Here is a 21,328-nt window from a genome sequence, read left to right on the forward strand (position 1 = left end):
TCTCTACTTCAATATGCATTATATATATATAAAGAATATGCATCACCGGAGCAGTTTGTGATGTCTGGAAGGATACAAAATGACAAATGAAATATCCTTAAAATATCCTTTTGAAAGTCACAAAGTAGGTTAATTGCCAAAAAGGAAAAAAGCTATTGGCCATTTAATTTTGTTAATATTTTTCTCTAAGTATGAATTTCTCTCAAAAGCAACTCTTCATTTATTGGACATTTGAAATCTTCATTAAAGCTTCTAAGTTTGGATTTCCAGCTGTATAAATCAATGGCTCACAAGCTACCTGTAATGATTTAGTATCTGTATTTGTTTATCAAAGTATATAACCAATTCAGTTGCATGATCTATCTTGTTAAATATTACCATTAGACTTTTTGGGTTTGGGTTGTTGGGGTTTTGGGGGGCTTTATTTTTGCCTAATGTGCTGCATCTTAAGGCTTTAGTTAAGATTACATAGGAGAGCAGGATCACAGCTTTGGGAGATCAGTAAAAACAGTTGCAATTAATTACCAATCTTTTAGCTTTGAAGCATCCTAAAAAGGATTTGATCTTAAACGTACAAAATTCCCTTTGAAGAGATGTTTTTCCTGAAGATATTTTCCATATTAATCAATACTCAGAGTTCAGAAAGGTGCTCTCTCTCATTCAAAGCAAAGTGATTCACTTTCTGATGGTTAACTGCTCCCGTGTCTTCTAAGGGAGAAAACAGTAGTTCATTAATCTGAAAATCTGAAATTGAAAGATGAATGTCTGGTTACATAAAAATAGTCTGAGAGATGAAAATAAATACTCAAAGATTTCTTAGATAAATATCAAAAAACAAGGGAAAAGGTATCTGAGAAAGCATATGAGTGATGATATTTTAAGCTATCTGCATTCAAGGTGATAAATTGGGCAATATCATTGCAAAGAGAAGCAGTAAACTCAATGTTTTCAATAGATACAGTATAAACAGGTTTGAAATCCCATATTTACCTGAGAAAATATAGCAACTTCCAAGTAATATTTGTCAGACAGAACAGGGAAGTTAAAGCTCATTGGGCAAAAAGTATTTAATTAATTTTGACTACCAGGAATTGAATGTTTTGTAATTTAAGTTAAAATATTTATTCTGGTAACATTTTTGCAACATAATAAGAATGAAATACAATTCATAATCCAGTGCAAACAGATCAAATTAGATTAAATACCACCTATTTTGTCCAGCAACAAGATCATGTGCAAACACACCCCCCCATGGCTGTCCCTTAGCAAGGATGCTCCTACTATATACATAATGTCAGTCATACATTTGACTCTAAAATCTGCAAATGTAAAATCACAAGCCTTTTCAAAGCGTCTGGCAATAAAATTCTGTATATATTAGCATGGAAAATAATAGATTTTATTAGCAGTAATATGGAAAAACAGCTTAGATTTGCAAAATCAGAACCAATGTCAGCCATGATTCTCAAATTTATATAGCATAGGTATCTGTAGAATTCAAGTGTTTTGTACACCCATGTAAATGACAAACCACCTTTCTGCCATTCTGTTACAATTATCAGAGAGAGAGATTACTAGCATGATATATCATGGGAAAATTCTGACTCTGTGGACTCACTTCCCTATGTGTTGAAAAACCTTCAGTCCTACTGATATGTTGAAAAGTCCATATGTTGACTGTGTGGGTTAAGAATAAATTACTGTGTGTTCGTTTGCATGTGTTGTATACTAGGGATTGTTGTTTGTTGGATTTGCTGAATTTAGTAGTCTTCAGTTGTGAGCCTCAGATCCGTAACATATGAGTGAGTCTTTCAATAGTGTTTGATCAGAAATCCTCTGATAAATGCATAGAGCAGTCCACCTGAAGTTCCAAGTCTTAAGGTGTCGTATTAAGAAGGGTTAATTTGGCAAAAGCCAAACCTTTTTGCATTCCAGCTTGTCCTTGGTATATTACTGGGAGGCTGGAGACGGCTGAGCTTAGCTTCTGAGTACTAATTACACCAAATGACCTCAAGTCGATGCTATGAGTCTGATCATGCTCAACAACCACTCCGGCATTATGTTGCTTTCACATGATTACAGAATCACTAATAGTGCAGGGCTGGGTTGTGGTCATTGACTTTGCTTGCTTGCACAGATTCACAAATAGTATAATATATACTATAAGTCTGAGTGCATCCAATGAGAAATTCTCATACCTAGCTCCACAAATGATGAGGTTTATTAAAGCAACAGGTTGAAGTTCTTTTAGATTGCCAATGATAAAATACACTGTCTGCAAAAATACACTTTAGCTGCAAAAATACACCTTGGTACCAAATATATATGTGTTCTAAGATTACTGTGTAGCACTACTGATATGATTACAAATATAAGCTTGAAGTCTAAGCTTCCTGGGGAAACACTTGGTATAACCAAGTGTGCAAATCTTACCCAAAAGCATCCTTTTGGGCGAGAAGATAGACTCAGCCCGTTGACTGATCCCAGAAGTCTGCGATGCAGTCTCCTTGACTTCTCAGTGATGGTGTCTTCCTTAACTTTTCACTATTGTTAGAGTATTTTATTCTATTTTCCACATTTAGGTGGAGCTAGAAAGACTCTGGTCATTCATACCCTTGTTACTGATTGGTGTAAAAGTCTCTCTCTTTGATTTTAAAGGTGTAGACTTAAAAGAATTCAGGGAGCATGCTCTAGCAAGGGTGGAAGTTGGTATCTTTTGGGATGGAGGTGTGGTTTTGAATTATAATGAGATTATAATGAGCAAAGTTCATCTACAGGGCATATTTTGACACATCTGCTAGCTCAGCAACTAGCATTTTGTATGGAATGGAATATTTATCTCTTAGTTGACAACACCTATGTGCACAGTAACACCATCTCCCCAAGACCGATCTGCAACCATCCTCTGAGGTGCCACCAGCCTGCACCACTAGCTATGTGACTGAACTTCTTGCATGTTCCAGCAATGCATACTGCTTGGTTTATATAGCAGTCTGTTCATCTCAGCATATTAGATGGACCTATGTGCACTAATTTCAATGCTGTAGCTGTAAGAACAATCATCATATATTTCCTTTTAGTTCCTCACCATTAGGTTTCCTTGCTTGCTCTCAGCCGTCTGTTTAATCAGTATATAAGAGGGATACACCATTTTGGTCTACACTTGCAGTGGTGGAGTGAGCTGTTACCATGTTAAGTAATTCCTGCTAAATCCCTTAAGTTGTAAGTCTACTGTGTCCTTCCTTACCTTTGTATTGTGCTGCATAGGATCCATGCATGTATCTGAACACCGGGCACCTTCTGAAAGAAAAGAAAATGCTTGTTTGGAAAATGTCTAATATGCAATTATGAGGAAAGGTGAGGCACAAAGGGTATAGATGTAGTTAAACTAGAATAGAAAAACCAGTGGAAACTTTTTTGGCCAGAAACTCAATATCACTGTCTTGCTTCTAAAACAAACTCAGGGCTGACTTATCGTACATTAATATGGTTATAAGTAAAAGCCTCAAAGATAAAGCTTTGCAAAGAGATTGTGTGGTGAACTGCCTATAGTTGATTAGGCTAATAATTTACTAGGTTTGGTTTATTAAATTAAGAAATTGAAAATTAATTATTTAGCCTTTGCAATGAAGGTGGGAAAATCAGCCTTTACATTCCCACATCAAAGTGCAAATCATCTCAGATGAAATCTTCTGTTTCTTCAAAGAAGGAATTTGCTTTTGTTGTATGGGAAGTATTTTTTAAAAAAAGGTAAGGTAGCATGAAAAGATTGCAATGCATAAAGCTAACTTTATGAGATTATTTTTTAAGCTTTTTTCTTTTCTCTCCCCTTGTTTTATACAAAAGGGAGTTTAGTGCTTGGCTTCTCTCCAGCTAAAATAATCATAGTGATCAAAATGTTTTAATCTTTGTAATTTTTAAAAAAAGGAAAAAATATGTTAGATTTGATGATGCCTTACATAGAGCAGTTGTGGGCTTTTTCAATTGTGATGATTTATACATCGTTTGATGTAAAAGATGTCAATTAAAAGCAAATATTTAATTAAAATAATAGCATCTGCCAAATATAGGTTCATGTAAATGTGCCTGCTTTGCAACTGGAGATTAATGATCCCCGTCTGTCTCCATATTTATGTGTTTCTCAAAGGGTAGCTACTATATTTTTCAGTTAAATTGACTGCATGTTTTAGGCATATGATAAAGTTATCATTTGAATCTGTGTTTCACGTGGATTTCTAGCACTTTGAGGCAATTTATCTAATACTGAAAATTATGGTTTGCTTGAAATAGTTTTGCCATGCTAACAGTCCCTTTGCAGCAGACTAAGGCTATCAAAAGAAGGTAGAATTGTTTTCAACACTATTTTAAAGTGAAATAGTTATTTGTATGATGTCATTCATACAATATTTACTCAAGATCTTTTCCTGTGTTGAAATGTTTCTACCCAAAGTTAAGTCTTTGGGAAAGTGCCAGCAGGGACTGCAGCTAACCTTAATCTTCCAACCACAGCCAGAAGTTATTGGTGACATCCTTCAGTACCCTCTAATGAGTTGTTCTCTTCCTTTCTTTCTGGTGAATTATTCTTTGCTTTACCTCCATTTAAATTTTCTCTTTCTTTTGATCACAGGCAATGGACTGGGAATCCGAGTTGTAGGTGGGAAAGAAATTCCAGGAAGCAGTGGGGAAATTGGAGCTTACATTGCCAAGATCTTGCCTGGAGGCAATGCAGAGCTGACGGGGAAGCTGATAGAGGGTAAGATAAATGTGTTATCAAAAAATTGAACCATAAGAGAGTTGGAAGTTGGGTAGAATTATTATAATATACATTTTCTCTTGCAAAAGTGGTGTAATCTTGTGCAAGGAGTGTGGGGCATTTGAGAGCCCTTCTAAACCTCCATGGGTCTTAAAGTTGTGAAAAAGGGGAAAAGGAGTGATAGGAGGTCATTTTATGACTTCTATAGCCAAAGAGAATTGTCATGGTGAGCAGCATTATGGCATGTCTTCAGTAATCTATGCCAACATGGTGTCTGTACTGGGGGTAAGACAATATGACCAGAGTCCAACTATATATCATGGACATATATCATTAACATATATCATAGACATGCTATTTTGAAGATCTTTAACCTGGCTTGATCATCTAGGCACCTATGTCTGAGATTATTTACATTTTTAGTTGCAGAGGTAAAAGGGATCGCAGATCTAATTCTCTCTCAGTTACATGCACTCTTTTAAACATTCCCTAAATTCAGACTTGACTGAATTTAACTGACCTAACTTTAAGTTTCCAGTTTAAGATAGTCATCCTGTCTGCCTGAACAGGCAACAGAGAAAAAGAGGCATGTACAGATGGGCAACTGATTTAATCTACCACAGAACTGTTTCAACAACTAGGAATGTCTTCCTCATTTAATTGACTTTAAGAAGACTGCATCGTACTTCACATCATCTTTTAGACAAGTAAAGCTAGGTGAAATGAATTTGACTTAGTTATCTCTAAATTTTCTAGGATTATTACAAAAGTGATAAATCTGTCTAATAAAAAAATATTTCTATCCATAATGACATAAATGGTCCCTTTTCTGTATAATTATTTTCTATTTCTGTTTTCTGTCTGTATACACCTGATATGTGAATTTGTCCATAGACAAAAACATTATACATTTGTTTCTAATTAATTCAACCAGTTATTTTTATTTCTTTAATAAAAGCAGATATACAGGGGGGGAAAAAAAAAAAAAAAAGATAAGCAGAAGGAATAGTTCTCTCAGGCAGAATTCAATTCACATGAGTTAATTGAATATCAAACATGCAACAGAAGTCACAACTAAACCAAAAGTACTTTACAGATAAAAAAGCTGAGTAAATTGATTAAATATATTCACAAAAAATGGTTTAAGTATGTTGTAGGTATTGCAATACAGTGTCACCTTCATCCATGTTTTCCCTTCTTTTTATATCCTTGGTGGTTTCTTTGCCAATATTTTAAAGGTATACATAAAAAAGTTGCACATATACTGATGTCAATTTAAAGTTTAAGTGAAGAAATGATCTGTCAATGAAAATATCTTCCTTTTTTCCCCTATAGAGTTGATTCTGCCATTCATATTTAATGGGTAGTGTATCACTCATGAAGTGATGGAATAGTGTTATTTATTGCAAGTGAATGATGAAGGAATTGACTTTATTGTGTTTGAAATGAGTATTTGTTTTGGCTCCTGTCACTGTTTAATGCAGGATGACAATAAACTGTGGCAGATGCTTTCTGTTAACCCCCTCTCTTTTTCCCCTACCTCAGCCCTCCCCACCAAGGAAAGGCAATAGGAAGGCAAAGAGAGGCAAAGAGAGAGAGGACTTGCAAGTTGGAAAAAGTTTTAAATGTTTTACTAATGTTGCTATTAAAATAGAGAAAATAATACAAAATATACAAAACCAATCTTGCAATTCCCGGCACAGCTCGGTGCCAGCTGCTCCAGCAGCTGCAGGGCAGGCACCCAGAAGTCCTGGGTTGGACTCTGCAGCAAGCCGGAACTGGATTCAGGGATGCAGGGTCTGTCACTAGGCCTCAGATTCAGGGACGGCAGGCAGGGTCACCTTTAGATGCCAGCCATAGTGGAAGAGAGAGAGATCCTCATGATCTCCCACCTTTATATGATGTATGACATGGATTGGATGGAACACTTAGTTGGTCAATTTTAGTCACCTGTTCAGTTCACCCCTCCTTGCAGATATGCCCTTCTCACTTATGGGATGTGCATTCTTATGAGTGACCTTGCATTCCATTGCTATGTTTGTTTACAAAAATATGTAGCCAACTTCAAAAAGTGCAGTTACTTAGAAGAACTTAACTGAAAGGAAGATTCACTAAAAGAGAAACTGGTCTTGTTTTTAACAAAACCAGGACAGCTCCCTCCATACAGAAGAGTGCTGTGCTGGATCATGCATGCAGTGTTTCAGTACCACGCAGAGAAAGATGAGAACATTATTTAACATTTCCCTGAGACTCAACATTTCAAGAGGCTGAGCAGTTACTACTTGGAATTATCTCCTGTGTTTTAGTTTCTATTGTCAGGAACTTTTCTGGATATTGAGGTTTGAATTAGTTCTTCATTCACCATATAGGTATATTTTAGCAATGATCAAAACCATCTTGGATTTACAATAACTACAAGAGAAGTTCAAACATGGCAGTTTGCTTTTCTGTCCATATAATATATTTTGAAGGTTTATTCATATTTTATAGAAATATTAACAAAATGGTAAAATATTTATTACTTTGTTTCCTTCTCCCATCGTATGATCAGTCATCTTTCTGGTCTGACCTTTAACATATCCTAGACTGGAATATGTTGACATAAATCAACTCCATCAAAATCACTATACTTAATCTGTAGAATTTGTCCACACAATGTCCCAGAATGTGTTTTACTATTGATGTGTAAGTGTTCTGTCAGAGAGAAAAAATGTTTTATTCAGAATGTACTATTACTATAGCATACAAGAGAAATTTCCCCTTACTGTAATTTACCTTTTAAATCTTGTCTTTATGTCTAGTTTACTTTTTATGTTGCTTTAGATGGCTATCATAGATCACCAAAGAATATATGGGTACTCCACTGTTAGGTTTGTTTGTTTTACTGGAAATATGGCTGATGCAACTTTAATCTCTGCCCTTCAGAAGAAATTCATTGAGGTCTCCAATCATTCTCATATCGATCTCTGTAAATCTGGGCAAACTGTTGATGCTATCAGTATCACTGATACTTCTATGACTGAAAATAGAGGCTACCCTTAACTTCTTTTTCAAGTTATTTGCTGTCTCTCAGATCACATGTGGAAAACTTTATGTCATTATCTATAAATGACAATTACATATTAATAATTTGTATAGTAATCATGAGTCATTTTTTTCTGCCAAAATTCTATATGACTTCAAATTAGAGTATATACCTAGTCATCAACTAAATGTATACTAATGTCATTACAAGCTAAGCTCATGACTCATTAGCCTTTCTAAGAACATGGTTCACTGTGAGAAGTCCCATCAATTTAAATAATTCCTCTAATTCTAAAAATAGAAAACACTGGGTCAGGTCTAAAAATCCGATCTATAGCATAAGTAACAAAGACAGATTTACTGTGGTTGTAGGATGGCAAAGTCCTACCTGCTGTCTGCATGACTGCATCTATGCCTGCATCTATGAAGAAATGACACACTTTGAAATACAGATAGCATTATTTTCCTTAGGGAATAGCAGTCCATATTTTAGCCTATTTAAATAGCTTTGGAGGAGTCTTAGTGCTGAAAAGTTTATTTATAGTTCTGACTGGCAAATACCAGTCTTCTTGGTTCTCTCACCTTGAATTGCTTTCAGATGTCAAAAATATCTCTGGTTCATCATTCATTGGCACTACAAAAACTGGAGGTGGAAGACTCATTCCACTGAACTCATCAAGTGCAGGGACTGTGTCAATTTGATAGATGTGTCTGTGCTCCCTCTTGTGTTGACAGAAACTGTTCAGTCAGATTCCACCTGGTAAATCTACTGGGTAAATGGCATTTTACACTGCCAGCATTTTTCAGAAACAGAGGAACCTAAGGTAAAGAGCTGAAATAAAATATTGCTGTGTTTTACCAACTGTTACAAATTTGCTGGATGCCCTCAGCATTCAAGTTTTCTTATTGGACCACTTCAACAGGTTGAGTGGAGAGCCTGGGAACTGGTGAACCATGGGTGTCTTTGTTCCAGGTTTTCAATCAGCCAAGCGTACTGTGTTGCAATGCTTAAGCCATCTGACATTCACCAAGATTGAAAAGATTCCCTGACTTTCCAGTCTCCTGGCAATTCTAGGGAACCTGCATGGTCTAAAAGCTAATGTGGACTTAATCAGTGCTGTTCTTAAGGCCTTTGCTGTCACTCCTCTCAACACCAACCATGACACTGATCAGATTTTTGTTAACTTGTCTGAGGCTTTATGTGTGCATGTTTATTTTTAATATGTATGCCTCATTTAAATAATATCTTCCCAAACTTAAGAACAGAAAAATCTTATACAGTAAAGATGAAAATTCTTCTTAAAAATACTGAAATAGAACCCCTGGTTTCTATTTTATACCAAATATAATAATATAACATTTCTAGCATAACATGGAAGGATGCCACTTACCTTATGAGTCACAGAGCTTCACTGTAGAATTTTGTATATAAGCAATCCGTGCCAGCAAAGAGGCATGCTATTCAATTCAGTTTGTTAGATTTTGCATTTTATAATTCAATAAAAATATTCATCATACAAGGATATTTTAAGCTTCTTCATCCTGAAGCTAGTCCAATAATGCTACCAGAAAAGCTACCCAATGTGTGAATAGACAATGGAAGGATAATACCATCCTGATAAAGCTGTGAAGTAGGTCAGGGAAGAGAAAATGCTCTGCCATTTGAGAATTCCTTGGTAGTTAATGGTGTCCCTCAGTCCAGTCCTTAGGCACTTGTTTTGATCTAAATGAATAACTACTCCCCTTAGGATGCAAGAAATATTACTCCTCAAAACACTATGAAGGTCCTCTGGGAAGAGCCACCTGCAGCCTGGTGACAGATACAAAGAGTAGGCAAAAACACTTCTAATGTCCTCAGCATCAAAGTGAAGATTGACGACGAGTTCTTAAATGTACTTAATATCTTTTAGCCTTAGATTCACTTACAGATGGTCAGTTTTCCAAATTGGTTTATTACCTTTAATTGTGCTAGAAGTTTCCCAGGCTGCATGACCGGTTTGACATACCTAATAAAGACCCACTCATTCAAAATACATTTTCCTGTGTTTTGAATGAGTGGGTCTTTATGGGGAATGTCAGAGCTGTCTTTCATCTTTAGAAAACAGTGCAATCTCAGAACTTCAAGACACTGTCTTGAAATAAGACTGAAGTGTCCCCATTCCTCTTATCCCTATTTATTCACTCTTTCTTCTTCTGTAGAAAGTCATACATATTCTTACATATTTAAGTGTCACAATTTCCTTTCCATAGAATCATAGAATGTCCTGAGTTACAAGGGACTCACAAGGACCATCGAGTCCAACTCCTGTCCCTGCATAGACAACCCCAAAATTCACACCATGTGTCTGAGGGCATTGTTCAATTGCTTCTTGTAAGAAGACCTTTGGTGTACATCTCAGTCCCTCTCTCTCTAATTAGTCCCCTAATATGAGACCCAAGAAATATTAGAAACATTCCTCCCATTGAAACTAAGAGCCTTCCCTTGGATTCTCATGAGATGGCATAGCTTATTATCTCTTGAAGCCATGGACCATGGCTACAGTGCCAAAGACAACACTTCCTCACAGATGTTAAGCCAATATGGGGAGAAACATGTTGTTCATTGTTTGCCACCATACAGCTCACCACACCAGGACTGACATGAGATGAATGGTGTGTACCAAACCATCATGCTGTGACTGGCAAAACAAGGAAGCATCTAGACCAGTGGGAGATATTTTCCACCTAAAGCAGAGTGGGATAGGAGTAAGGAGCAAAGACATATTTAGATTACCTCCGTGGGCTTCAGAAATCAGCCAAGCTCCCCACCTTTCCTTCTCTGAAGAAGGAGGCAGACTCAGGATTTCCTGTCAGAAGTTTGCCTTAACAGGGATGCTCTACAGCTCTAACCAATGCTTTGGACTTTGGCTTCTGACCTAGCCCACTTCAAGCATCTCCTAGCCTCAGGCTTCCCCACAGAAGCATGTGCACTGGGAAGTTTCTCTGAAGGCAGAAAAGGAAAAGCCAGGGTCACTGGGATCCTCATCCCTATATCTCCAAGTGTCATTACCACAGCTCTTCATTATTCCAGGACACGCAGTCTGCATTAACTGGAGAAAAATATCTTGAGTATTTATACTGTTATACTATTATAATACCTAAAACACTTCCTCTGAGGAGAATGTAAATAAGTCTGATGAGCAGACTAATAGGGGAGATGGCCAATTTAGCAGATAATTAGCTGTGCTGTGGTTGTCTAGTATAAGTGATATGAATCTGAGCATAAGCAATGGTGGATAGAGGTTGTTGGAATATTAACATCACTGTTTATTCTGCAAAGTATTTCCTAGGTTCTGGGCAATAACATCTTTGAATACAAGCAGCTTTCTTATTCCTCCAGGTAAAAGTGCCAACTAGTCAGCCTCCAGAAGTTGTATCAGCTCAGCCATGCCCCAGGGATGTTCCCTTCATGTATTTCACACCATAAGTTTTTAATCATGACTATTCAAGTTTTTAAGTCCTTGTCATCTTAAATCATATTATTTACTGGCATTGAAAGCACACAATTTAAGTCCTCTCAGAAGGACCATGGGACATGCCACTGGATTATTGACCAGTCCATGAAAGAAGCAGAAAGAAAACATTAAGAACCATTTTTCTGCAGATTGTTTGAGGCATTTTTGAACAAGTTTGGAAAGCACTGAGTACTGAAGGACAAGACCAGACCCAGTTTCAGAAGGTCTTTTGCAAAGGCGATAGCATGTGTAATGGCCATCCATCTTATCAAAACTATCTCTTACCATATCATAGACAGGTTTTGGATGTTGCTTGGAAAATGGAATGTGGCTGGAATAGTCATGGACACTTAAATATTTGGAAAACCAGAACAGAAGCAGTAAGTCACTGTCCTTCCACTGCTCCTCTTGCCCCTTCCCTCTTTGCCCCAAGTTATAGACAGGCTCGAGTGTAACACTGACTGATCTCCATCATCTATCGGTGGGAAGTGCAACCAGCACCAGATCTTCCTGAGTTCTAGAAGACTGTAGCGAGTGCTGCTTGCTATTTAGTGAGCTAAAATTAGAAACATTGATAGGGAAATCACAGTGAAAAGATATTTTCCAGTCCCCATGAAGCTGGGGAAAGTGAAGAGCCAGAATCCCTTCTAGAGTCCCTCTGATAATTACACTTCTGGCAGACAGTAGATAACATGATGAAGCTGGAAAATGATGAAAAGAAATTAAAAGGAACACAAGAAGGGAAGGAAAAATTCTCAAAAAACTTTGGATCAGGTCTTAAATGATCAGAAATAGTCTTCCCATCCTGCACTTCCATTTTGCAGTTTGCTTTAATTTATGACTGCATTGGAGAAAATGAAGAATTAACTTTACCCTGTTCTCTGAGCATTAGTCTTAGTGATTTATTGTGCTGCCCATGCTTATTCTGTGGGGTTAAAAGAGAGGAGAGCTTGCTCTCAACATAACCCCTGGGCTACAGGTTCAGGTTTATCTGTCCCAGCAGAAACTCACTTTATCAAAAGAAGTATGCACAAACTAACAGACAATGCAATAGCGCAGTTGAAAGCTTTGCCCTACAGCTCTTTAGAAAGGACTTAATCTAAACAAACCCCTAAATGCCCCCCATCAGTCTTGCTAGTTGTGCTCCTCTCATCTATGTATTTTGTTCTGCCTGGTACTTCTATCAAATAAGCAATCATTAATGAGTGTGCAGTGTTGTTCTTGCTAAGTGTGGCTATGGGCATTCAGCATATAAGAAAATTACTTTTAAAAATTTAGATTTTTTTTTTTAAAGGAAAAATTATTCTAAAGATGTAGTAGAAAGAGCACCCCTGCGAGGTCTATCATTTGCATATTACCATTAACCTTTTATCTGTTAGAAAGAAGCAAGCAAGGAAGCTTTCTCACACTGCTTTAGGAATTTCATATGCTGTCTCATGGATAGCGGTCTCAATACTTTTCTTACTGTGGCAAGAGGTGAGTTGTACTGAGAGTCCAGTTTGACCATTTGCTGAGATATGAGAAGGAAATCAGAATCACCAGTAGGAACAAGAATTGTTTTACCACCCCTGTGGGTCTTACAGAAGGAAATGGAGGAAGAAAGAATTGCAGTATGAATATTTGACATGGAAATCTGAGAGAGCTGGTTATTGTAACACTGTAACTTTATTTACTAAATCTGTTTTTCAGCAGTTGAAAACCATGTAGAAAATGATACATTTAGGTGCTTCACAGTATAGGGCATGTAGTTTATGGAAATTTAGTTTAATCTTATGGCAGCAGAAATATACAACTGGGATATTGCAAGGAAACTTCATCAGAAAATTTCTTGTATACCTAGAATATCCGTTTTAATGATATAAAGCAGGTAATATGAGTTTGTAATGTTTCTGCCTAGCACTGTAATTGCTCTATATTTAATTTTCCTGCAACAAAAATCAACACTGTTAACAGCTATTAGAGGTAACTTGGATCTAGCAAGTAGATGAGCAACTTTATAGACTGAGAATTCAGGATCTTTTTAATGTAATCTAAAGCTGAAGATAATAGAAAACTTATGGAGCATGTATAAAAGTTTCAAAGCTATGAGGAAGAAGCATTAAATTAATTCACATTAGGACCAGTAAAGATCTGGCTTCTTGCATAACACAAGTTACTGATTTTTCGCTCCTGTAGCCCTGTTATGCACCATGTAAGCTAGTATATGTTGTACTTTCTTTAGGATCAGGAACTCTGAAAATCAGTTTTGAAGGAAAAGCCCTGTTGTAAAAATTGCACAGGGAAATTGGGCTCTTAATAACAAATAAATAACTGCATCGAAATATCTCTTTAGGGAGTTTCTCTTTAGTCTTAGAGAGGTAAGTCTGCTTTATAGAGACAAGCAAAATAACCTGGATGCTTTAAGCAGTGAGTAGATGCAGACAAAATCACTAGAGTTCCAGAGGTAATGAAGTGAAGAACAATCACAGAGGTCAGGCTGAAAGCATTCATCAGATGGTTTGTAACACAAATTGTGGAGGATCACTGGTAAAGATGTCATTGGTGTTATAACTGGCTTTCAATAACATTCCACTAAGATCATATTAGAAGGCACTGCTAGGTATTGTAAAGTACTTATGTGGAGCTATGCAATTAGTAATTATCAGACACACTGCTTTTGACAGCTGTAATTATTCAAGACCTTGATGGATAGTTCATGTTAGGAAGAAAATCCACATATTTCTTGGGAAAAGTCCTCATTGCTTCCAGAGGATGTGCCTGACACCTATTTCTTTGAGCACAGCAGAAACAGCAGTGGGGCATTGTCATGAGGCTGCCCACTGTGGTTTCCTCTTGGCTCTGACCAGGACCATACAGCTCTCTGGTGTCCTCTAGGATCATACAGATCATAGTTGCTTTGATTTTCTGCCTCTGACATTGACAGATTATCACCTGTCCATGTGGTTTCAGTCATTCCTCACTTACTCTTCTTGGATAGTTCTTGCTATGTTCTCACAGTGTGAGTAGTATTAAGGTTTATTTGTCACCATAAAAGAGTTTAATTCCTTCTTTCAGTATTTTTAATATGGTTTGTCCATTCTTACATTAGAGACATGGTTGCAGGTTGGACAGTAACTATTTAATGTGGTACAACACTGTATTAAAATCAAATTGGTGCAGATTTGTAAGAAGATGCAGTGGTATTTTCTACTTTTGTATTCCCAGTACATATTGGCAGAAGTGACAAGGAGGAAGCTGTGACTTTTCTTATTTGGGCAACACTGGAGAGAAAAAGACAGAGTGCAGACCCAGCTCTGTGGGCATGGAGATGAATCTCAGCTATAGAGATGGTTTTAGTTACCGGGCCCATGATGTTCAGGGATACAGCTACAGCTTTAGTCAAACAAAGGCAGCCTTTCTGGGCCTGTAAAGATAGACTGGGAGATACAGTCACGAGATCACATTATACCTGATACACAGGCAAATAACAAACACAGGGAGACACATAGAAACTGTACCTGCCCCTTTGCATGGCAATTACTTGCTGTGGGTGCTAAAAGGGAGTTGAATTTCAGCTGGAAGCATCAAAGCTATGTGCCTGTATTGCTCTGTTTAATGTCTTCTGTTCCCAAGGACAGGCTTCTGTGTAGCAGATTTACAAAGAAATCAGACAAATGTAAATCTTTTGGTACTTAAACCAAGGCCATTTGTTTTACCAGTGGAAGTTATCGAAAGCACCCTCCTGCCTTTATTAACTGTACCAGAACCTTCGGTATTTCTTTTAGGTGAACTGACTCAGCATAAAATTTAGATGCTGATTGCGTACATTAGGCATGCTGGAGCACATCTCATAAAACAATATCAATATTTTTTTTCTTGATGTTTTTAAGGAACAATACAGATTTGGGCTCACGTACATGAGCATTCCAAGAGGAAAAATCTTATTGCAGCATGAAAAAGTCTATTTTCATAGCCACTGAACTGTGTTGTTTGATAGTGGCTTCCTAGTGAACTGGGAAGCTAAAAATACCCTCATTCTGTTTCCTATTATGCAGACTATTGTGGGCTGAAACTAGCAGATTAATGGTTTGATGGGTTTTTATTGTGAAAGAAGTCCAGTGAAATCTAAGTGAGGGTCATCTTGAAGTACAGATAAAATATAACTCTGTCCTTACGGACAATTTCACCATTCCTGGACTCCAAAAAGTGCACTGGAACATTTTGCATCTACACATAACAATTCTAACCTTCAATCCCATTTCGGAAATCTGGATTTCCATAAATATTAGGCCAGTTTTGGGACTCCACGGAGTGCTGTATTGATGTAAAATATAGCAAAGATTCAAGGCCCAAGATTAACTGTCCCTAGTCAAGTCTTGATTTGCTGCAAGTCAGGTAAACAAATAACCACTCTCACTGAATATCTGGTGTGTTCGCTGTTTTGCAAGACACTTCCCAGAAATGGAGAGGCTTGTAAACAGTACATTTTCCTGCCAATGAAGCTAGGAACTGCAGCAAACATACTTGCTTTTGTTGCTTGCTATATTAAAATATATGTGTATGCACATTTGATTCTTCCATGGCTAGAAGGAACATTATTAACAATTACTAACAATTTACTATGAAGAAAGGACTACTGAAAGTGGGTTGTCTCAGAGTAGAACATTATATGTCTTTTAGATGGACTTTGATCATGGTAATATGTAAGGCTTGAGCACAAATTTGGAATGCTTGGTCACAGAGACTCACTTCAGTGTTTTCATAAATGACATAATCACAATGAAAAAACCTGTAACTTTTATAGGTGTCGGGTAGTAGACAGAGAGGAAAAAGAGAATAACAAGATATTTCCTAAATTACTTAAACTAAATCAACTAATCTCTGGAGATAATTGAGAAAAAAAATAATAACAAAAAAATGGCATAAGCAATTTAATTCCAGAATTTTCCAAGGTTTTCTAGACAACTTCTAAAATCTTTGATATCACCTGTTTTCAGAAGAGATGCTTAACTAGGCTATACTTTGCTTTGTCCTAATCTAACAGTGATTTTCTTATTCAGTTGAAAGGATAAAGGAACCTGAAGAACAAATAAATAATTTTCTGCAATCAATTTTGCAATATAGTTCATTACCAAATAGGAATATTATGTAAATTAATACAGAGAGTGTTTTAGAAGCCACCTTAAAGAAAGAAAAATCCTATGGGCACTCTTGAAAAACTACAAAAATACTTTATTTCAGATTTCTTGCAGCGCAAGATACTGAGTTGCGTATTACCTATATTATTAGAGACTAAAGATTGAAATCATTTCATGAGCAAAAATTGAGTATCAAATCTTATTTCTGTTTCACATTAAAACAAAAAAAAATTGGAAAAAAAGCTATCAAAAATAATGAAATTAAATTAAAACTTTGCATTTCATTTAAATCTTGGTGCAAGTAACTGGTAACAGACCTTTTCTAACTTTGAACTGTTTCTAATTTTAAAAATATTCATTGCCTGAAATATTGCCTGAAAAATAGGAAGATACGCTATGTTTTTTGGCCTAAACAGATCCTAACATTTTTGAGCCAGAACTACTTAAAATCTTATTACTTTTCATGGTTTGTAATGGGAGTGCCTGAGATTCAAAATGAATTTAAATGAATTGAAATTAATTTAAAACTGCCTGATATCTCTCTAAATACAGCACCAAGCAGAATTCTGTTAAGATCTTTGCATTTTATGGTCCATTTGAAAACTTCTGAAATTACCTTACAGGTATATTACTATGTTCAAGGTAACTTTTCAAACTGTTTTTGTTAAGTACTTTAATCTTTTATTTTCTGGAAAAATTTAATTAGTCTTGATTTGGGTGGTTGTGAGGGAAGTACTAACTTATTACAAATGACAGGGATTTGCAAACAATCAACTCACAAAGATAGTAATAATCTTAGAGTCATAGCTATTTGAGTATTGGAGATCAGATTTCATGAATAATACATAGTAAAATGAGCATTTTCAAGTGAGCAAGTACTGACATTTCCTTTTCTTGGGTGTAACAGCAGGAGCAAACTAGGATATAAAGTGCAAAAAACTTAACAGCAAAAAGAATTCAGACTGTCTGTCTTGGTGTCTGGCAGATGTGAACAGATAGCAGCTAAGTTCTCCAGGGCCTGAGGTCTGCCTAAATCTCTGAAAAGACACATTGTATGTGAGGTGGTTCACACTGCGTTTGAAACATTCAGATTTTAAGACTTTTTCCAAGTCATGATGTATATGGTGTGGCTGGTCCTGACTGCTTTTAAGTAACAATGTAGTGGTTTGGTACCCACCAAAGTAATAGGAAAGCCTGATTGTGGGCCTTTCCTAGCTCAGCTGATGTTCAGTTGCTCAGATACATCTGCTTCTAAGGAGAGCTGTGTTTGAAATGGAGCTGCTTACTATTAAATTCCACTAAGAATGGGGAACTGGATGCATTTTATTTTGAATTGGATCTTGCTTTCCATTTTACTGATGGTCTGTCTTCCAAACAGTAAACCATAGGCTATTATGTATTTGACAGTTAGGGTATCTTCTGGGAAATGTCTATTTTGTCTTGAAAAGGATTTTTTAAATAATATTTTTTCAATTATAAGTAGTCTCATATTTGTTTATGCATAATTTTGCAACTGCTGTTGTGAGGCCAGATCCCCACTGGCATATACTGGTCAGTTCTACCTGAGAACTAAAATTATAATATCCAGACCCTCAATTGTAAGTTTTCCAGTAAAGGAACATCCTTTTAAAATTAATTGTAATAATATGTGTGCATGGTCAGTTAAATGCCTCAAGAGCAAGGAATAAGAAAGAAAGATGAAATCTGGATCATTACTCAATTTTATGAAAAATTTACAAATAATGCAATATGAATAATTCCATTCCAGTCTTAAAAAATACATATACAATAAATAAATAAAACTAAATAATAAAAAATAAATAGTTAAATGTTAAATTGTTCTTCACTGACTGTCAGCTTGCCTTTAACCAGTATCTTGCACTCTTGTGAGAAGGCTTCGTGTTGTACTCAGTATTTAATGTGTGGTTATAGAAGAAAATTCTGCAGCCATGTCCTGGGCAAATACCATGAAAGCCTATGGGATTCCCATTTAAAAACCTTAGTGCAGAATTTAACATTCAGTATTGATTATTTATGACTCAATTTCAACACTGTCTAACCATTTTTAATACTTTTCTGCATGGCACTTAGCATGAAAGCTTAGCTTGTGTGTTTTTAGAGTCTAAAAGCTAATGTAGTCTTCATTAAAAGTATGATAATACCGACAGATTCAAAGGCATTCAAATAGTTTAAGGCCCAAATTCTTGTGTATTTCCCAGAATATCTGTGTTAGATTTCCTGCAATTTATTCCACTGCTTTCAGTTATCATGACAGATAATATGGGTACAGTAAATTATGTGCTGGGTAAAACCATAAATGTTGCATATCTCATTTCTTAGAGATGCTTTAACATCCGCATCTCATCTAAATACATATCTTGGATGAAAAACAAACAAAACATTGCCAATTGACATGTCTTATCTGAATTATAGTTGTTCTGAACTTTGTTGCCATGTGTACTGAAATGCACAGTTGCAGACTAGGATTAATAATTCACCTGAAACAGAAGAATAACCTAGATAAAACAGTGAGCTGTTATTTTCCATGCTGATTGTGGTCATGGCTTTCTCAGGGGCACAACGTTCCTTCATGATTTATAGCTAGAAAGAATGTTATAATGTCATTCCCAGTAAGCAGCAGGCAGTCCCTAGAACAGTGGCAAGAAATTCCACTGTGAAGTCTGGTTTTATGTTGTTCAATTGCTCAATTTTTTCCTGTGGATACTGGTGAGGATCTTTTTTAACATTCATATACTTTTTTTTGACTGCCATAATCTTTCACAACACTGATTACATGAAAATTAATTAGTCACTGTTCTCTTCTTTATGCATTATTAATGTAACAAACAGCAACAAGAGAGACATACCACACATAGAACACACACAAAGTGTTCACAGTGAGAAGGTTTGAATGTTGGTTGTGTTAAAGAAAATCAAAAGAAATGGTCTGAAAATAATTCCTTGTATGCTGGGGCATCCACAGGTCTAATTCTGAGGGCTCTATACAAGATATCTAGGTAGAAGTGTATTATCTATAGATTTAAATTTGATATTGGGTAGATATTGAAAATATATTACACTTAAATATATATTTACATTTTATAAAAATTAGGAAATTTCCATTAAGACTTTAGGAAGCTTAACGCTTTAATAACACTTTATTAAATCTTTATTATGAAGCAAAATTTCACGAATTTTGAGAAAGACCAGAAGTAACTACTGTGACATAAGCATCTCTCCTTGAGTATTGTCATGTGAAGTACAATTAAAACAAGGGTTGTGATACTCCAGCCTTCACCCTGGGGCATACATTTCTGTTTAGTGATTCTCCTTTTCAACAGCTCAAGTCAATCCACTTCACAAATTCTTAACTGCTGTTTTCCTAGGAATGAATATTGCAGTGTGCCAAGGAAACGTCACAGTTTCTCTCCCCAAATGACATGAACAGGAATTGCAGAAGTTTAGCACAGTTACTTTTTCTTGCTTGATGATCTCATTGTATACTTTTTTATTTCTTTTTTTTTTTTCTGGAATTATTGCACATGTTCCTGTTATTCCTCAAAACACCTAATAGGAAACAGTAGCTTTCTTAAAAATTATTTCCAATGAAACTGTGACACACTTAAGCCATTGTAGGACCATGATGCTCATTCCAGCTGAATTTACTTTAAATGTTGGGTCTTAAATTAACTTTCACTATAGGGTTTATTCATATATGTATTGCTATATGACAATCATTTGAAAATTCAGAAGTAACTTATTCACATCCTTCTTCTCTTTGGATGTTGGCACTGTCAGTCCAAACAAAAGCATGCAGAATGAATGTACACTTTGATTTAGGTGTTTAATTGAATTTAAACAGCTGGAGTAATAATAAGATTTCACATTAAAAAGGTGTGAAAAAAGTGTCAACCTTCTGATGTTGAGGAAAGGCAGATAAAATATTTGCACTATGGTGATGAAGATTGCTAATAATGTACAAAGATAGAGAGTATTGAGTCTGTAGCTCTGTGTCTACTTCTGAATGCCAAGAAGAATCCCACTGAAAAATATTAATAATTTGATTTAATAATAATGGTCTTTGATCTAAAATTAGCCTTATCCACCTACCTGTGTAATGTTATGTCACTATAAGGACATTTCCCAGGGGACTCATTACTGCCAAACCACAAGGACATGCTAATAACTGAGAAGTACTAATTCTTAAAAGGTCCATAAAGCCTTTAATATGATACAGGTAATTTGTCCAATAAGAAGGAAGTATACTATCATCCAGCAGTAGTGCCTGTATTATAGTTGTTCCTTAGTCTGTGGAAGTGTAAAGAATTCTTTGCTGTTTTTTTGTTTGGTTGGTTGTTTTTTTTATTTCCATAAATTTATTCCTAAAAGGCCAGCAGGGGTAGAGTAGAGACCCAGAGGTGTATGTCCATAAAAAGAAACTGGCAATTAAAGACACAGGGAATAGGTTTGGTTGCTCACGTGCTACCTGTCTGCTTGCTTCCCATCCTAAACCAGCTCAGGTCAGGAGGAAGCATATCTAGAATATCCTTCAAAGATACATACCCAGACAAGCAGGGTTAGTTTTGGTACTGCCACAGGCCCTGTTGTTCTGTGAGGGTTTGGTTTTCAGGAGCACTGTGGGGTCTCAGGCCACCCCTCCTAAACACTTCCAGTCAAAGCCAAACAAAGAACCTGACAACTGCTGTGCTGTACAATGGCACCAAGGTTGACTTAGCCCAGACCTGTGAATTTACATGCTGCCCACATGCAGACAGATCAGATGACAAATGGACAGTAAATATGGGACTGTCCTATGTTGGAGGGTTAGACTGCATGTTAGCTGCCTTATGGCAGGCACAAGGTAAAGAAGAGCAGGCAGGAGGTAAAGAGAACCTTAGTATGATCCAGTTAGTGCTAGAGCAAAGGATTTCTAGAACTGT

The 21,328-nt window shown here is 36.3% G+C and overlaps 1 protein-coding gene across 1 annotated transcript in view; it reads left to right on the forward strand.

Moving 5' to 3' along the window:
- The window catches only part of PCLO (piccolo presynaptic cytomatrix protein), a gene marked incomplete at both ends in the record, with an annotated part of 351,318 nt that overhangs the window by 226,058 nt on the left and 103,932 nt on the right, over positions 1 to 21,328 (forward strand). Inside the window, one exon of the mRNA XM_082071252.1 lies at positions 4,628 to 4,753. Within this exon, the coding sequence (XP_081927378.1) occupies positions 4,628 to 4,753 (126 nt within the window). The remainder of the gene's footprint in view (positions 1 to 4,627; positions 4,754 to 21,328) is intronic.

The sequence above is a fragment of the Streptopelia decaocto genome (genome assembly GCF_964273445.1).
Source record: "Streptopelia decaocto genome assembly, chromosome: 1".
Classification (NCBI taxonomy): Eukaryota; Metazoa; Chordata; class Aves; order Columbiformes; family Columbidae; genus Streptopelia; species Streptopelia decaocto.